Raw genomic sequence first — 20,536 nt, forward strand, 5'->3', positions numbered from 1 at the left:
CAACAGTAATAATCCTTGTTATTTATTTATTTATTTTTATTTATTTAATATATTATACATGTTTGTCCTTTGATAAGAGGATATGGACATTGAGTCGTGGCAGATATCGAGTTGAGGGGGAAACACATTTCTGCTGAATTTTCTGAAAAAACTGAAAAGACAAAAATATCATTCAGCTACCCTTACATAGATAATTAATTGGAACAAGCAATATGTTTGGCCTCCGGGTGTCAGGTTTGCTCTCGATTTGAACAGACTAGTATATTTGGATTAGCAGCCTAGTAAAAAATATGGTATTACCCTCTTTGCCCTGCTCAAATTAATTTTACATCGAAATAAAAACAGGCCTGTTTTGACAGCTCTCCCCTGAATACTGTAGATTTCAGCAGGAGGCCCAGATGCAATTTACAACAACACAACAAATCCACATCCCCATAAGGCTTGGACCCTGGTTCTTTGGATTTAATCACAGGAATAACCCTTGTGCACCTCTCATAATTGAGCGGTCCTCCTGCATCAGCTTCACCCTTGTTGCTGAGGCAACTGGGCAACCTTAAAAAAGTAAAGGGGTCTGACCACCTCAGAGCGCACAGGTCAGTCCATATTTTACACCAGGGGTGAGCTCACCTTGGGAATTCATGTCAAGCTGAGTCCAGTCTGTTTCTCTGTTTTCAGACTCACACCTCTTCACACATGATAGAACAGGAGCTGGCGATCTTCAAGGGGAGACTGGGGAAAAGGATGGAGCTTTAGTTGTGTGGCTTTGGAAATAGGCTTATTGTTGAAAAAGCTTGAGCCGGAGTATTTGAAATTGGCAAATTGCACACGAGTATGCCTGCCTAGAATATGATGAAACACTTTTTTTTTTAGAGACACATTCAGGTCATAACAGGTCAGTGGTGAGACATTTGAATTATTTATATAAGTTGATGAAATTATCTGTAGCCAAGTAAGACAAGTATTTTTGATAAACACTAAGCTCGACTGAGACCATAACAATTAATTACGACTTTTTACAAATAAATGTGATTATTCATTTATTACACCCCCCATAATGTTCATGTTTTTGGGGAACATTTGTAAAATATACAATAATCGTTTTTTAATAAAATAACCTAATCATATTTCTAGTTTTACAGTTATTCTAACATATGATTTGTTCTTGGGATAACTGTTTTGTGTAATAGATTTAGAATTATTTCCAAAATTGTATATGAAGACTAGCTTTTACACCGACACATACATCAACGCCGCGAACCAGAGGACAGGTGTACCTGCGACATCAAGCTATAATATATAAGAGGCGAAATAACGGATGTTACTCATCTTTTTCTTCCAAAATAAGAGCGGACTGTCACGCAAAGCATTGATTTAAAGGGTTTATGTAAATATTTGGTTTTATTGTGAAGCTCGTAACCGGAACTTGTCATTATTATTAAAGCAAGCTTGGTGCCAGCAAGGTGGTACTTCTCTCTCTCTCTCTCTCTCTCTCTCTCTCTCTCTCTCTCTCTCTCTTTTCTCTTCTCTCTCTCTCTCTCTCTCCTCTCTCTCTCTCTCTCTCTCTTTCTCTCTGTGGACGACAAAAGACGACAACTTACTCGTAGTTTTACTCGCTGCCGACAAGGAAGGAGGGAGTTATAGATGCAGCCGAGCGTTAAGAGGAGAAGACTCGTGCAACACCTTCAGTGTCGGAGGTGGTGATCCAATTTACATTCCACTTTATTACCATCTCACAGTCAGAAAAGAGGATTCCTGCGGCTGTGGGATAAGACGGCTCCCACATTTCCTCACCCGAAGTGTCCCTTACCTTCCCCGGATAACGTATCTGCTGGGAGATTGAAGGGAAACCACTTGACAGACTTGAAGAGCTTTGCCTGAGGCGAGCCAGAGCTCATACAGCTGGGTGAAGGCACATTAACACACTGAGAAGTGGAAACTGTGGCTGCATCAACCATGGAGGTCTACACTACTTCGAAGAAACTTACTTTGCTCTCATTTACCTTTCTGTGTGGGCTCTCAGGTCAGTAAGAGCTTATTTTCATGTCCTCATGTATTCACTAGTGTGTATTCATGTTTTTTTTTGTACACCACAAAATACACTTCACATGGGGCTATATATATGTCAGATGTTTCATGTAGTGCAGCAATTGGACCTTCAATTGGACTAAAGACGTGTCCCAAGGTGACATTCATCCAACTCAAATTTTGACATTTTCTTCTTGTGTATCAGCAAATCAAAGCAATAGTCTGACTGACAGTGTTTTCAACATGTTATGTCCAATTGAAGCATACTTTAAAAATATCTCCAGACATTCCATTCTTGAATGTGTTTCTTCGATGAATGGTATTGAAACCATCCTGACATTAATCACCATAGCCTAATAACTAATGAGGACATTACAGCAACGCTCTGTTAGTGGGGGTTCTGGGGCCACAGGATGGAGGGCTGGACTTAAAGCTGAAACACCTGTTTGTTTTTCACAGGATTTGAAACAAGTGTGTTACACATGATTATGTCTTCCAGGGAAGAATAATCCTTTTATAGCTGCTGCAACATTGGCTCAGCCACCACTCTCTAGCAATGTATTAAACTCCTACTTTCACTTGTACAGTACCATCAGCCTACTTTCCCCCTGCCATCTCTTTGATTTAGAAATTGGGGCACAGTACACTGCACGAGTGTATTGCAAATATCTTAAGTATTGAGAAGTTTTGAATGATTAATCAGGTAAAATTCTTAACAGCGCTATCTAGAGGGGAGCATCATTTTACACTTAACAGAAAAGGATTATTATGGTTTGTTGTGATTTTTCAAAAGATAGGTCAGTCCAGTAGTTGTTTCCTTTAGAGGGAAGGCAGGGCCTTCCTAAGAGGCAGACACCTCAAGTGAAATGTTGTCTCATCACACTGCATGACTTGAGGTCATATAAGTGATAATAATAATATAAAGGCATGCCTCTGATTTGACAGAAAACCATCCTCTTAAAATAGCAAGAATATTCATCTGGTCATGAATTTTCAACCATCATTTAAACATTCCTCTTGTCTCAACTCAACTCTCAGCTTTAACAGAAACTACATTTTTCATGACAGTCGGGATTCATGTCTCTAATATTCAGTATTAACTTGGATATAGACTTCTCTCACGAGCCATTCTGCTCCCATATATATATATATATATATATATATATATATATATATATATATACATATATATATATATATATGGAACAACAGGAGATATACATTTAGATATCCATTTATCCATTAGTTCCAACAGACAGGCTGGTGACTTGCATTCGGCCTATGAGACATGAAAGTAAGCAGCAGCTTGACATTTTGCCTGAATTTGCTCTCAGCTGAAGCCTGTGTGTGCTTTTCACGATGTTGCCAAAACAATTACATGCGCTGACACAGGCAATCCCAGGCTGGCTTGTTACACTCAGAGGCATTACCTGGGAAATGCTACCATTTACTGTTATGGTTTGGATGCCGTTAAGGCATTTCAAGGAGATATTGCTAGTAATGTCTCCTAGTGAGTAACCAAGGCGTTTAACAGCAGGCTGTGATTCATGTCAGACAGTACATCGGGACAATACAACCACAGCGCTGACCTTGACCTCAACCTTTGACTCACCATCAATCGCCCTGCAGGTGTGTCCTGAAAACACTGAGCGGTCAAGAATCAGAGAGGAAATGTGCATGAATAGCAGCCTGTGTCAACAGGAAAGCTCCTTGAGTCCCTGATGTAGCCGAGTGCGTTAGAGCAGGATGTGAGCGAACGTCCTCCAACAAACAAGATAAGACCTCATTTGGTGTTTCAGTCAAAAATGAGAGCGGCGGAGAACGTTTGCAGACTGTCAGCGTCAGAAGAGATAATGAGAGATTTTAGTGTTCACGTAAAAAGGAAATGTCTACACTTCATTTCAAATGGAGAAGTCCACTGACGTTTGATCTTTCGACTTCCTTGTCTGTATACTCAGCTTTGTGTATCCAAACACTTGGTCATCAGGTTTACAAACGTGAGAATCTGCTGCTCGTCTTACATTATAGTAAATATAATGTTTTGGGGTTTCGGACTATTCTGGACGAGCAAAACATTTAATGATGCCCGCTTCGGCTCTAGGGATTTGTCATGTGCATCTTTCACTGTTTTCTGAAGTCATATAGACCCACAGACTGTATAAAACATGTCTTCATTCATAGCTTTCTAAAGAGCCGTTGTGAAGCTCAATGTGGCTGGCTCTGGGAGAGCATCACCAGGCAAGAGTGAACAATCTTACCATGCTTCTCCATTTCAGTCTTTTCCCTCGTATCGTGTGAAACGTCCCCCGTTTGTCAATATGTTATTGCTCTATAGTCATGGACTGTTTTATAGCCACAAATCCCCAATTATCCAAGGACCTGTCCCTGGCAGGACAAAACAACACAAAGATGCAAAAGAAACTAAATAATGGCATGGCTGTGTCGCTTGTGGTCATTTGTGGTGGTTTTGCATCTGTTTGTTGTCATTTGATTGCATTTACAGTAATAAATGTCGACAGTCACTTCAAACAGAGGTGCTGCCATGTACATCGACACGTCTATTTTAGTTTGATTCTAAAAATACGGCTATTAGGCCTGGGGTCATGTAAACATATTAATCTAATTATATTACCTTAATTAAAGACACATTGACAGGATTAATGCTGTGATTAAAGAATGTGGAGCACCGCAGTGTTAGCTGCATATTTTAAAGGCAGCTTTGACCTCTAAAGATCATGTTCAGGCTAACCGTTAGAGGTTTGCCAAGTTACTCCTGCTCCACATTCATAGAGTTACTACTATTTTCAAGTATTCACAAACATTCATATTCAAATGTGTGAAAGAGGCATATGAGTAACATAACTCGTAGCTTGGAGATGTGTTGACGTGTTGTTGTCACTTGTAAATTGAAATGTATTTATTTGGACTGTTGGTGGGATGAGCAAGACATTTGGTGACGCCTGCTTGTGCTCTAGGAATATGTGATATGCATTTTCACTGTTTCCATTCACTTTGTCATTTAGGCCCATAGACTGTATAGGTAGGTTGGCTTTATTGATCCCAAATTGGGAACTTATTGTGTTACATCAGCAGCAAGTTATCAGTCATTGCACAGGAGTAAAACAAATACACAGTATATAACATGGAGGTAGTCTCTGTGACGTCACCCATAGCTTTCTGAAGAGCCGTTGTGAAGCTCACTGTGGGCGGCTCTGGCCTTTGCCACCCTGGCATTGCTGACACCACCTAATCCAAAAATGGGCAAAGAAGAGGATCGTCGGTGGAGCTGAGGCGAGTAGAAACAAGTTACACACACGTTGCTTACACAATATTGTTGTTTTTCTTTCGGCCGTTTTATGCCTTTAATGATAGTGAAGTATAGATTAGGAAAGGGGCAGAGAGAAGGGGGACGACATACAGAAAATGGCCAAGAGTCGGACTCCAACCCGCTGTGGCAACGACTCAGTCTTTGTACATGTGTCGCCCGAGCTGCCGGGTGAGCTGCCGGGTGAGTTGCCGGGTGAGTTGAAACACAGGTTTACTGATGTGACGCGCCACTCAACTGCAATGTTGTCCTCTGTCAGTTCATTGTTACTTTCCTAATTGAAGTTGACACCAAACTTCTGTGCGTCCACCCAACAGTTGTATCTTTTTGTACGAAGCTTTTGCTGCATAATAGTTAACTATGCTTCTAAATCGCATTAACACATTTAGATTGTCTGAGTAAAGTCATGTTTGGATCAGCTAATTGTATTACATTAGGTTCACCAGGCGGTGTGCCTAATTACACACCATATTCTAATTGTGTTAATCAATTTGCCCTCCTGATATTGCTATTTGGCAAGTCAACTCAAGAATCACATACAGGGAGAATTGAACCTTTTTCCAAGTATTATTTCACTCTTGCCAGTAAGTGTGTGTAGGACCTGCCAGCCGTCTGTACAGTGTTTAGGGTTTTATTCTTAGACGTGTCAGGCCTTCTGATTCATGTTACTAATTTGGAACATTATGAATATTCAGTAACTACTAAAAGCCAAGTCAAATTGTAAGTAAGCTGGTATGTTTGCCAGGACAATGAAAGAAAGGATTGAGTGATTGCATCGACACTTGGTCCCCTCCAAGTGGAAATCTGAAAATCCCCAATTTGTATCATTTTTAGATTAAATGAATAAATAAAATTGTGTGTGTGTGTGTGTGTGTGTGTGTGTGTGTGTGTGTGTGTGTGAGACAATGCATTTTCCATGAGCACAAATGGTAATCTCGGAGCTACATGGCCCTTATCAAAGGCCGGTTGTTCATGGCTACGATGTATGATGCTTTAACTCTTGAGCAACAGTTGTACAATTATTCTACTATTCTGCACACACCATCACCATCTAGCAAAAGAACATCTTCATTTGTTTTCCAGGTGGGTCCCACAATGGATTTAACTTATTTAACAAGGTCAATCCATAAAAGCTTCAAAGGCTCCATTGGGATGGGGGAGAAGAAAGCTGCGCTGCCCCTGATTGTCTGCAACTCTCAGTGAATTAGAGTGAACGAAAGGCTTGAAAGTGTTAATTTTAGATACATGTATTATTTTAACACAGGGCCATTTAGGACCCTGATCCTTCCCCCATTATAACATAACATGCCTTAAAGCTTATCATACTCTAAATATGACAACATTGGTTTGCTTCCTGTTTCACTTCCTATTGTTACCCTGAGACTACCAAAGGGAGGGCAGTCGGAATGCAGTTCGCCCAACTTACTACTATGGCCTTATCTCTAATTGCCTATTTCTTAGAATAATACCAAATGGATGTGCGGCAAAGCCCCTTTCCACTTTGAGCCGGGATTACAGCGGTTTGAAGCTTGCAGTCCTCATGTACGTGTCCCCAGCAACTGGTGCAATTTTGATTTGAGGAAGGAGATTGAGGGTTTTATCAGTACATACGTAATGACACAGTAACACAACAGTGCACTTTTTCCTCTCCAACAACGTAGTTTACGGTCTAATCGTCAGTCCGTGCAAGTGTGCCAGTGCCTCTTGTAATCCCATGTATTTACATCCACTGACGCTCTTTACAAGGCCCCGGAGAACAAGAACCTGAAGGGAGATTAGTGCAGGTTCCACCTCACAGTGATGGCTAAAGGGAGAGCATCACCAGGCAAGAGTGAACAATCTTACCATGCTTCTCCATTTCAGTCTTTTCCCTCGTATCGTGTGAAACATCCCCCGTTTGTCAATATGTTATTGCTCTATAGTCATGGACTGTTTTATAGCCACAAATCCCCAATTATCCAAGGACCTGTCCCTGGCAGGACAAAACAACACAAAGATGCAAAAGAAACTAAATAATGGCATGGCTGTGTCGCTTGTGGTCATTTGTGGTGGTTTTGCATCTGTTTGTTGTCATTTGATTGCATTTACAGTAATAAATGTCGACAGTCACTTCAAACAGAGGTGCTGCCATGTACATCGACACGTCTATTTTAGTTTGATTCTAAAAATATGGCTATTAGGCCTGGGGTCATGTAAACATATTAATCTAATTATATTACCTTAATTAAAGACACATTGACAGGATTAATGCTGTGATTAAAGAATGTGGAGCACCGCAGTGTTAGCTGCATATTTTAAAGGCAGCTTTGACCTCTAAAGATCATGTTCAGGCTAACCGTTAGAGGTTTGCCAAGTTACTCCTGCTCCACATTCATAGAGTTACTACTATTTTCAAGTATTCACAAACATTCATATTCAAATGTGTGAAAGAGGCATATGAGTAACATAACTCGTAGCTTGGAGATGTGTTGACGTGTTGTTGTCACTTGTCACTTGAAATGATAATAGGATTTTGTGAATGATCCTCACAGTCAAAGTGAGCGCAGCAGCTAGATGATTGTGTGGAGGCAAACCGATGAGGAGAAGCAGTGTTTCTCTCAGTGCCAGCTGTGTTGCTTGTCCCTTTCCTGGACTTTTTCTGATGTCCCATCTCCATCCATGGACGCAGAAGGAAGAAGGCCTCCTCTCAGGGGTCATGAGAAAGGCACTGGGCGACTTTCCCAACATTCGGCCCTGGCCTGGGGACTCTTAAAGAAACAGACACACATACTTTGTTACTTTATCTTTCTCTTCCTCTTCCCTCTGTCTCTCTTTCTGTCCCTCCCCATCCCCCTTTAAAACAGGAATAATCCAACCCTACACTCTTGGGCGTAGTGGCTGTATGTGGGTGTTGATGTTTTTCTACAAATTGATTGATGCCTGAAAATGCAAGTTGATAGAACTCTCTGGTGGACAGTAAAAGTTGTGTGTATTGTGTTGCGTATGGCCTACATACACAGAGTTATTACCAGCTGATGTTAGCTTGTAGCCATTTACGTACAGAAATAGTTTCCTTCAACAAGTTATTATGTTTATTATATAAATAGATGCAAGGCATAGTATAGTATATTTATGGAGACATTATCATGATTTCTGTAAGGTTTGCCCAAAGTCATAATAATGGTATGTGCTGCTGTATTGCACACACAACACTCCACACGACTGCAGTGTCAGCCTCGTACCCAACCCTTGAGTTAGGGCTGTCTGTGGTGCTTTGACAGTACATTGGCTAATGACTGTTTACAGCCAACAGAGCCACATGCAGCTTATCAGGTGCTTCTTAAGGCCAGTCTGGTTGCTTTGCTGGGTATTCTCCATCTTGCCTCACATCAGACTGCTGATGTCAATAACCTCTGTTCCTATAATAGTAACCATGAGTGATAACTAACAGCAGGTCCCTGACTGGTGTACTACTGACTTGCAGCCCTGTAGAAAGATCCTAATTAGAGGATAATGTTATATGTGATGATCAGAACTCGCAGCGTGTTACTTCTGTCTTTGAAGAATGTGTATCTTGTGTCTTCCTGCGTGATGCTACTAGTCCATGCCACTGTATGTACAACATCGATTAAAAAAGACATCTCTGAAGGGTCCTAAAGTAAATACATCTCATCTTGAAGGATCATTTACAGCGCTGCTAAACCAAATATCAGTGCATGTGTAACACGATGGACAGAGTCACTCAATATAGCCAACATGGTCTCAACAGTACACCCTAGTAAAGCTGAAACAATCCATTTCATTCAAAATTAGTTGATCAACAGAAAAATTGCCAGAAACTATTTTGATAGGGGATTAATCGTTTTTAAACAAAATGACATCATTGTCTACAGATTCCAGCTTCTCATTTGGGTGATTTGCAGTTTCATGTGTTGATAATCTTAACACGTAACCTTGGACATTGGAAAACTGTGATTGGCATTTTTCAATATATTTTTGACATTTTATATACAAAACAATGAATAATTTACTATAAACAAAAACATATATGCAGATTAATCGATAACGAAAATAATATAATAAAAATAGCTCATTGTTTCCCTCTCACCGCTCCGTGTTGTTGTCGGACTCAGCAGGCTGCTGTTTTCAGAGAGGAAGCTTTCTGACCCCACTGTACTCTACCTGCTCAGCAGCACACCACAGACACACAGACATAGTGCAGCATTTAGCTGCTACAGAGACACACATTTAGTTCAGGAGTTGGTGGAGACGAAAGCAGAGCAAAAACAGAGAATATTGGACTAACATTCACAAGGTGCTCACACAACCTCAATACAAGTCTTTGCATCATTCATCAATTTACAGGAATTTATATTGCTGTGGTTCTAATTTACCCCTAACAACATACACATTACTACACTGACATGAGTCATTATGAGGCAGAAACCATCTGTTTGTTCTCCATCTACTACACAAACAACATGCTTAATCCACATTTGATTACATGCATTTAAACACATTTAACAGAATGCTTTTTCTAATATGACTTAGATTTCCGTATCTTCATTATGCCACTCAATCAGAAATTGGCCTGTGCTGTTTGATTTCAAACGTAGTGGGTTCAGGGTTCAGTGTTTGATAATCACAAGAAGAAGGTGGAAGAGTGGCTGTTTGTTGAAAGCTGTGTCATTTCAAAATGTCTGCTTCTAAAAAACAAAGTTGTTTTCAGTTGAACTGTCGTTACCGTTATTTAATGGGTTTTGAAAGGGTCTCCTAAGGTCAAGGATTGTAGAATCTTCCCAACCCACAGGGTCCACAGTTACCAACACTGGGGTTACAAGATCCCTGATATTGCTAAAGGCTCCAGTCTTGCCTCCCAGTTAGCCAAGATGAAACCACTGCTGTGAGATAACGCAGCTTGCTTCCAGTGCCGCTGACAGATGTTGCAAACAGAGGTCAACAACAACCGCAGCCACATATCCTTCTAAACCTGTCCTTCAAAAAAAGTTATTAAAGCTGTGGACAGACGGGAATTGAGGGCATGGGCTTAGACAAGATAGGCTATGTTAAATTATTCTTACTTAGAGGTACTTAGGTGGGGGTGGGGGTTAGAGCCTGATGCATTTACAACTTCAGGGGCATTGACATAATCCTGGTTTTCTTCTTGAAGCGTTTTGGGCAGCTCATAATCACACTCTGCCAGTCAACTATCCACGTGTGAGCTGCTGTTTGTTTTAATCCCATTACCCCTCCTCTAAGGGAGCTGCTCTTAAATGAACGGTTCCATCTGATCATTGAGATATCATGGACTAAACCTTAATTAGTGACTGATATGACCCGCTGTTTTGTAATTGTTTTGTACACTGATCATCGCAATGAGAAAGAGAGAGGACAGATACAATATTTGATAGCAGATTTGGTACCATCTGAGTTTAGTGGATCTGTGTATGTTACCAGTCTGGGTGTCAGAACTCACTCCCGAGTGCCTTCAAATCATTCTTCACATTTGCACACTCTAGTTTTCACTTGTCTTGCGAAGTACATCATATAAAGGAAAGAGCTTTGCCACCGCGGACGGAGGTGGACAAAGCACAGCTCATACCAACTCATTAAAATATGCACGATCGGCCCGATGCTGATACTAAGGATCGACTCGGGACATCTGTGCTGATGCATTTACCATAAAGCTTAATAAGCCTAATATTATATTTCATCAAAAAGTTTAGTTTGCAACAAAGTAACCGATGTGAGGAAAATGATTATATTAGGTAAGAAGCATTTTATACTGGTCTCACAATGAGCACAGACACCTGTGTGTTGAAAAAGAAATGTCTTTGACATTAGCAACAGTTTAATCACAGTGACCCAATGAAAGCCAGATGGAGTAATTGTGTATGAGGTGACACTGGCAAGCAGCTATATGAAAAAAAGTAATTATAGTCACACTATTAAGCAGAGGCCTTTACGGCATCAGAGCTGTATCCTCAGCGAGGCGGAACGAGTGAAGAAGAGGATTAGAAAGACCGGAGGAGGCAGTAACGTTTATGCCACTTGTCTCCTTCAGACAGCGCTCAGGGGGAAATCAATGGCTGGGTACTCTGACACTGTTAATATCATTCATCAGTATCATGTTTGATGGAGTGTTGAGACATTTCTTTGGTAACTTGACTTTTCTTAATCCTCCCTCGACTCCTTAGTGATTTCCTACATCTACCAGAATGTCATGTATCAGCCCCAAACAAAGGAATTGGGCTCTTTGTATTTCGATAACTCATGCACAGATATTGCCGTACACACATGAGAAAGACACAAGTGTAAGGAGAGGTGCATTAAGGAGGATGCCAGTAATGATCAATTTAGGATAAAGAATTGCAAAAGTCTATGCAAAATTTGTGTTAATATATTCAAACTTTCAGACAGAGAAACTCTTAAAAGGAATAGTTTGAGATTTTGCTAAATGCACTTATTTGCTTCCTTGGCCTGAGACGAGAGGATGTTCAGCTAGCATAAGGAATGGAAGCAGCGACACCTTGTTTTCCCCGTAATTTATGCACAATATATACATGATATTAACATAAAGGAACCTACATTACAATAGTTATATTTCAGTGTCAACAGACAAAAGCCATCAAACATGGAGAATATAAATTATATTTTATTTATAAAGACACTCAAATATTTGGGCATTAATCCCATAAGCCCCTTGTGTGGCAAGTATGCCCCTCCTGCACAAGGACATCCATTTCCCCTTGGTAGAAAGTCTGTAGTGGAAATGCTATGGATTGTTCTTTCCATCCCCAAATCTCCAGAGACACTCATGAAGAGCACAACCCTAAAGGAGAATAGAGCTTTACTGAATATATTTTCTTTCCACTTTCAAATGCAACAAAGGTCATGAGAAAGCTCACCTGAGCGCTCCCTCTGTGTGTGGTGCACCATTAACTGAAGAACATAGAGCTGCTTCTATTAGGCCTGTTTTTTATTATGTTTGCTCTATTGATTGATTTGATATTATTGTATAGTTAGTCCATGGTGAAACACTTCAACAAGAGCTACTCTCACTGTGTTTACATGACCAACCAGACACACACTATAGCAATGGCCTCAGAGCTCACATGATTTAGATATGAATGTAAGTGGAGCATTTGATGAAGGGCTTGTGTAAGCTAGGCTTTCTGGCAGTGCCAGTCCTTCGCCCACCAGCATGGAAGAGGAGCTGCTCCATCGATCACATTATTTCACTAGCTTGTGTCTGTGCTGTTCCAGAGGGCAGGACCTCCTGTCATCTCAGCACTCATTGCATTAGCTGCTCCTCTGTTCCCTGCTGCAACATTAATAACATTTGTTGTCACTGTTTATTGATTGAGAAAGATTGAGAGTTATCTGTTGAGAATGTTCCTCCTTTTCATTCATAAAGTAAAGCCCCTCTTTTGTCCCTGCGTTCTTCTCTGCTCACAAACATCTCTGTGTCTTTCATCAACATTATTACATCTCTCCCTTGCCCTCCTCTTCCTCTTTGCCCTCTTCTTTTCCTCTTCATCTTGTCGTCCAACCCTCCTCATCATCCTCCTCCTCCTCCTGCTTCATCTCATCTCTCCTGAGGGCTGCAGCTCCATCATCTCATCAGCATCAGTGTGTCGGGTCAGCCCGGAGGGTTAGAGCACGGAGGCTTTGTTACACCTGTGTGTGTGTGTGTGTGTGTGTGTGTGTGTGTGTGTGCGTGTGCGTGCGCGTGCGCGCGCGTGTGTGTGTATCACTCCTCAGATCTCAAACGTTTTTACTTAATTTCTTGTTCCAATAGTTTCTCCCTCCATCCCTCCTTCGATCTCTCTTCTCAGAGGTCCTTTCCTCCGTGGGTGGTGTGTGCAATTATAAGCACTTATCTATTTTCCTGTCACACATAACTACACTCCGTAGAGAGCTCAGTTGATGTCATTATCTCTGATAATGGCTCAGAGGTGCAGCCCCCATCTTCACCACGCTCCACCATATACAATATAATTGCTATTTATTGAAAAGATCTTCCACATCGCCAACCTCCTCTGCACTCTCTTTTCGCTAATGTCTCCCACAGACATGAGATATGTTGATATGTTTTAATATGCTGCTAATACGCTCTTTTTTCATATGTAGGGGGATCTCTGCCAACACTGTCATAATTGGATTTTTCTTTCTTCATTTTCAGTCCAAGTGACAACAGCCCTCAGAGAAAACATGTGTGCTGTCATCAGATTAAGTGCTTCTATCTATCCAGACTTGAAGTGTTAAAAAAAGCACCTGGTGTGAGTACAGTGTGAGCTGTTACGCAGCCCGTGTAGACCGCTGGACTGATTACAATACTTGTCCAGTCTGTCAGACACACAACTGTAAAACATCTCCTGTGTAGACAAGCTGTTAGGTTTAGGCATAAAAACAATACAGTATTGGATAGATTTAGGGACACATCCTTGTTTGTGTTAAAAGGATTACTTTTTAATCAACGGTTGTAAACGAACAGCCTTTGCTGCCATTTGCTTTGTCCCTTGAACATAAACGAACATTGTTTTGGGCGATAGCTAAAACGACTGATCCTGTTGCACCTCTTGGGAGGACGACCTCCTTTTGGAAGGGGTCTGTTTCATTTGGATTGTCCTGTTTCTGTCCTCGTAGGGACTCTTCCCCACACTAGCAGTAAATCCCTTCACAAGACATCCGCTGCTCAGGTCCAGCTGTCCTCACATGCAATCATTGTTAATTGTGAAATTCACCAAGGATCTGTGGCCCAAGGACAGGCTAGGTCAGTTTCCTCGCAGTGAATGTCTGACGCAAGCTCTATTTTCTCCAGCCATGAACAATGGCTTATAAACATGTTGCATGTAACTGCAAGACAGGAAACTACCAAGGATATACTAACTTTGACAGAATGCTGTGTGCTTTGTTGAACGTTAGCCTCATCCTAAATGTCACTGTTGCCTTTGCTGTGTCCCCTACTGGCAGTAACACATCACACCTCCTTCATTCATCTCTCTTCTCATGTATCCGTGTGGAGCAGCTCTACTGTACATGAGCTCTGAAGTACAGTACAGCAGAGGCACAGAAAGCCCCCATAATCTTCCCTGCACATGTGTTTGAAGAGGTGGAAGTCTCTCAACCAAATGCTAAACAGGATCTATAAGGATTACGTCTTGGTTTGAGGCAGTTTAGCTTATTGCTGACTCTGTTTCAGGATTGGGAATTTGGAAATGCTTGCAACAAAGCGACAGATTTCTCTCATGTGGCACGCAGAGTCTCACTGAGCCACCCTGACAAACAGACAAGAAAGCCTTTCAGTTGTGTATCATCATTGATGTTTTGAGTGTTCATTAGTGACTGGTCATTACGTTCACTGATTTCCGGAGGCCAACCATCCGGGAGAGCCCATTAACCCCAGACTTTAAGAGTAATTAGGCCAAGTGTTCATTTTTTGTGCAGATATTTTCACTCATAACGTACTGAAGGCAATTGGTAATCTACATTAAGTATTTCTGTATTCTCAAGGAACTTGAATTCCTATCTGCAGTGGTGTAGATTTGACTGAGTGAAAGAACAGGATGATAAAGGAGAAAGAGAGGAAGCATTGGTGGTTATGCGCCGAGGGATCCTGTCAGTGTAGGCCACACTCACATACACATACTTTATATAATGAACATACATGCACACAAAAGCCTTATTTAATGTCTTCATCATATTGTCATATGAAATAAAAATCCTCATTTGGAGCAACATGTTTTTGTCCCTCTTGGAGACCCTGCGCTGCGGTGACTTCATTCTCCCTTCCTCTCGTCGTACACCCCCTCACTGTTTCCAGGATACTCCCGTAAATTCCCTCGATGGGAACACTTTAATCATGGCAGATCTATATATCTCCACCTCCATCCACGTGCTCACACACTCACTCACTCACTCACTCACTCATTTCAACAGTCATCCTCTGGGAGGACGAAAGGCAAGCCTCGTCTGATCCGTAATCTCTCTCTCTCTCTCTCTGCGCCCACCCCCTCCGCCCGTCCTCCGCCATCACAATCATCAGGAAAATAACTTTACAGATTCCATTTAATAACAGCGATGGCATGAACACGGAACCCACAGAGGACTACTCGTTTCTGTCTCATCTCCCCTCCTGACACTACCTGTCAGTGAGCAAGACTTCACACAGATGGAGCAGGAGAAACCATCAGAACTTCCCTTAACCACCAAATTTTGGCACTCATCTGTCTTTTACCTCCTCCCCGTGTTAAAAATAGACCCAAGCTGTCAAGTGCCAACCACAATTTATTTTCTGTCTTTCTCTCTCCCCCTCTCTCCCGGCGTTACTCACTTTCTTCAGCTATTCATAATTCGCTGGCTGCAGAGTCCTTTGGTCATTACAAGCCACGTGACAGACCCGTGCACGGCTCGTCATTATAAACTGTTTTTCTATTTCTCTCCATGTCACTCACTGTTAATATGTTTGCTTGCCAAGGCAGTGTACAAAGCAAGATGAACAACTTAAAATATGAAGTAACTAAGGCACCATTACAAAAGCAGCAGCAGGCCACATCTCTGACACTGAATGTCAGTAAAGTGTCAGCTTTAAACAAGGTCTTTTATATGTGAGTCATCCAGGCAACATGAGGCCACTAAAGCAGCTTCATAGAAGTCAGTGTTGTGGTCCATTAGGGAAAGTCGTGGAGCCGTGAGGACGATGTCATTTTTTCATCTACTTGAATAAAATAAATATTGTGCTTGTATCGCAAATGTCCCATTGCTGAAACCTGTCTGAAAGCAAAAGTGACACTGATGTTATTTGATGTTTTCATGTAAACGTGAGCTCACTATGAAAGTGTACTCGGATGCACAATAGTGAACTTGAATTACTTCAGTAAATTGTGTTTAACTTAAACCATACAGATTTAATACACCGGGGGACATGACAAGAACATGACAGGGCAAAACAAACAAAAGAAAAAGAATAGAATAAAAATAGTAAATAAGACAACAAGTGTAAGAAAGAAAAAACATACAATACATTGTCAATAAAATAACTTTTCAGAGATGTGTTTGATTGTTATCACTAATGGATGGCTCATTTATCTTCCCTTCAGTGTTTGATGAATGGGTTATGTAAATAGTTGGTAGTGCCTCTGCATGTGTCTGCATGTCTAGACAGATGAGTGTGATGGCTTTTAACATGGCTTCTAAAATCAGATCTGAGTGAGTTTGGAGTTTTAAGAGTAACATTTTTAAACCTGTTTTCAATGTGCAACATTCTGTTAGCTGAATAAAGATCGTTGCACAGCAATCTGTTCACAAAGGATCCATTGAAACAAATCACCAACTTCTTTTGCAACTGTTACACATTTAGTTTACTACAAAATTACTCTAAATATGAAAATACATTTTAAACAGATCATGGTTCATTTAAAACGTATACTTTTGGAAACAAATGCAGAGAAAATGCAGCTGAATGTGAGTGGAGGGATACTGTTGATTTGTCCCAGCCTAGTTTAAAGGTCAACTCCATCTGTGTTATTCTTTTAGGGTTTTTCAATAGGAAGCGCCCACTCAGCCGTTAGCAGAAAGGAGATGGCGGTCGGCACGCCAGAGGAAGGCAGGAGCACCAGCAGGAAGCTGAGCAATGTACTGCTGTGGACGGGGCCACCAGCAAAACACATTTTAGCCACTAGTTATTTTGCATCATTGTGTGACTTTCAGATGCAAACTAACGTGGCGTCCATAGCAATACATTGCTTAGCTTCCGAGCCGGTACCCCTGTCTGCGTCTCAAAACTGGGAGCCTGCTGACTGTAGAAGGGAAGTTATGATACCAGAAATGTAGTAGTCGATACAAATACCACTAAAATCTCCATAGCAATTCCATACCACAATAAAAAACTAAAAGAAAACATTAAATCCAATGTATTTCAACACACACACACACACACACACACACACACACACACACACACACACACACACACACATTAATTACCGCTTGCATACTGGTTTTAGTTTTAGGAAGTTAAACAGGTCCTGAATTAATATCAACTCATATATGTGTAGTATCCTCATCATGCAGAAACCTACAGGTCACGTGGGAAAACATTTTTAGAAGGACTTGGGAAAATAACATTTTGATGCTAAAACAAACATACTGATTTTGAATGTTCGGATTTTAATACATAAGGAAGATTAGGGCTCAACAATTTGGGAACAAATATCTAATAGCGATAATTTTGACATATATTGCAATTGCGATATGATTCTAGATATTGGAGGGAATTATAATTATTATTATTTCCATTGAGATTTAGGATCTGTACCAAAAGACAGTTCTGAAGTCTGTAGAATACGATTTGGAGGCTGGGACATCTCTGCTCCACCACAATACTTCATTCAAATTGATATTTTGCCTTTAACAAATATTGCAACCCCTGCGATTCGGATATTGCACAAGTCCATATTGCAATTTCGATAACATTTCAATTAATTGTTCAGCCCTAAGGAACACTACTGGGAAGCAGAATGACATAAAAGTAATGGACTCGCCCTTTAACTTGCACTCAGTGGGGTGATGTCAGCCCAAGGATATGCACACTGAGGTGGTGCGTGACACCCAATGATTTTTTAATAAATCATAAACTTACAGAGAAGGGAAAGGATAGTGGTGTGATGTAAGACAAATTTAGAATATATTAAATATTACAGTACATGTGATTGGGGGACAGGAGAGTAGGTGAAACAGTGTGGGGTCTCTTGATCCAGCACATGGACTTCCAGGTGGAAGTGAGTCATTCAGTGCTGCACTTCAGAAAGCATTTCCACTGGAGCCTTCAGCTGTAATAGCTCATGCATAAATTAGAAAACAAGATTCTCAACGAACCCAGTTCAAAGTCAGAATGTCACTACTAAATCTTGAATTCTTGTTTGACAACATAATCCTTCCTCCAGAGCTTTTAACCACATCTCATGGTCTTCCTCAGCTTATGGAGAATGCTCAGTTGTCATAGAGATGATTTAGTTGTTGTCATGTGACCCTAGTATGGAATTTTAGCCATTTGATAACAGGATTCATACACGAGGGGGGGATTGTCAGAGATTATATTTAACGTTGGATGTTAATGTCCTCCTGGATCTTACTGACTCCTGGGTCATGACCTTTGAATACTATCAGCAGGATGACAGCTTTACAGCTGATGTGGATGCAACATGTCTGTGTGTCTTCTTGCATGTTGCTTTTACCATTAACACTGGGAGGGTGATTCTGATGACAGAACAGAATACTACGTTTACTTAGGGTTGGGAACTGAAACTCGGTTTCAATTAAGAACCAAATCCAAAATGCCAGGTACCGGGTACCCAAACAAAAGAGAGAATTTGGGTTCTGCTTAACGGTTCCTAAACATGCACATTGGTGCTGTCTCTGGACTGGATGACGCTCCGCAAAGCATTTTGTGTTTGTTTTGTGTCGGCACTATCCATAAACCCTATGCAGTGAATCGTTGGGCAGATAGGGTGTGTTATGATTTTATCAAAGTAGTCAGATGATATTGCAAACAATTATCCATCCCAAAGCAAGTTTTCTACAGTGCACAGTGTGGGGTCATATACAGGAAGTGTTTCAGTGTGGTGGTGTATGGTATGTGTGGGGTTACAGTGAGGTGTGGCCCCAGGGTTAGGGTGAGGTGTGGCCCCAGGGTTACGGTGAGGTGTGGCCCCAGGGTTATGTGTGTCAATAGTTTCAGATGTGTGTTGGTTAGACCCATGGGTCTCAAGACCTGGGAGAACATTGCTCTCTGTGTGGTTTGAATATATTTCTGTGAGATTCAATTTTGTTTAGTTTTTTATTTTGTCTTCATGGTCATATAAATATTTATACTTTCATAAATACGTGTTCAATTAATGTTCCTCTTCCAAACTGTGATGGGGATGCTCTTTATAGTCTCTTTCTTGACTGCATGACTAACATTTTTTATATATTTTGAGGAGACATGACTCACTAAACTCATTGAAAGTCTAAGCCCCAAAACCTATGCAGTAGGATTTTTCTTTAAGAAGATTTTTTTTAAAAACGAAGGAATTGAAAATATACTTCACCCTATGCACTCAACAACTTCCATATAAGTAGGACTTTATAAAGGACCACTTTTGTACCAAGTTAAAGAACTTAAAACTGCTCAACCGAAGTGAGATATGACTTTGAATGTAGAAAGAGCGAGCCTTCATTAAGAGTGTTGGACCTAATTTTCCCAAAGTATTTGAAGCACCTCTGAAGGTGAACTCATGGTCGAGCTGCTTTGGCAGAAAGACAGTTCATGTTTTATCTGAGCCGAAACAAAGATGCAACAGAAGCATCTGGGGGAGGCTGAGACCGAATGACTGAGAGAAAAGAAGACAGTGGAGAATCAGTGAAAAAGAGGCTGGAAGAGAAGAAGGCAGACGACACAAAGACGATAAAGAAGATTTTGTTAAGAGTCAAGAGGTGGAGGGGAGGGCATGGGAAGAGAGAGAAAGGAAGGGCAGAAACAAAGTGGAGGAGAGTGAGTGCAAATGAAGAGTGCGGCAGATAGAGCCAGATATTGAGCTGGAGATTTGGATGTTTAATCGAGTCGGCAAGGATTAGAGCTGGATTATGTAGGAATTGTGACATAGCAGCAAATTAGCCTGGTAGCTTTAATCTGCGAGGCGGACAAAGCCAAAGTACTTGACCAGACAGCTGCGTGTGTGTGTGTGTGTGTGTGTGTGTGTGTGTGTGTGTGTGTGTGTGTGTGTGTTATACATAAGTAAAGAGGTAACATAGTTTATGATGTCTGTTCAAACATACACACACACATCAAATGATCCAGTTATCTCCTGCTACATTGAGTAAAAACTGCACCTTGATTTATTTGTTTTCTTTTTATCTTTCTTAGTGTTTTTTCTTTCTCTGAGATACACTTACAAAAGAGACTTTCCATATGAAATATTTTCAACATTGTCTCTGGATTAGAAGTCATTGAATTAATCTGCAACTGTTTTGATAATACATTAATCAATAATGAAGTGCAGTCCTGAAGTTAGTTGCAGTCCTCTGATTACTAGGGCTGAGCGATATGACATTTGATGTTTTTTTTGTTTTTTGCGGTGATCAGATTATATAACGGCATTACATACATTAAATTACAATTAAATTACATTAAAAGGGATCTTCATCTCGAAACATGATTCTACC

At 40.9% G+C, this 20,536-nt stretch overlaps 1 protein-coding gene across 1 annotated transcript in view; it reads left to right on the top strand.

The window, feature by feature from the left end:
• The first annotated feature begins 1,616 nt into the window (after positions 1 to 1,616).
• Positions 1,617 to 20,536, top strand: part of esama (endothelial cell adhesion molecule a) — a 54,460-nt gene continuing 35,540 nt past the window's right edge. The window contains exon 1 of the mRNA XM_029448852.1: positions 1,617 to 2,020. Within this exon, the coding sequence (XP_029304712.1) occupies positions 1,954 to 2,020 (67 nt within the window). The 5' untranslated portion in view covers positions 1,617 to 1,953. The remainder of the gene's footprint in view (positions 2,021 to 20,536) is intronic.

This window comes from Cottoperca gobio, chromosome 14 (assembly GCF_900634415.1).
Source record: "Cottoperca gobio chromosome 14, fCotGob3.1, whole genome shotgun sequence".
In the NCBI taxonomy this organism is placed as follows: domain Eukaryota; kingdom Metazoa; phylum Chordata; class Actinopteri; order Perciformes; family Bovichtidae; genus Cottoperca; species Cottoperca gobio.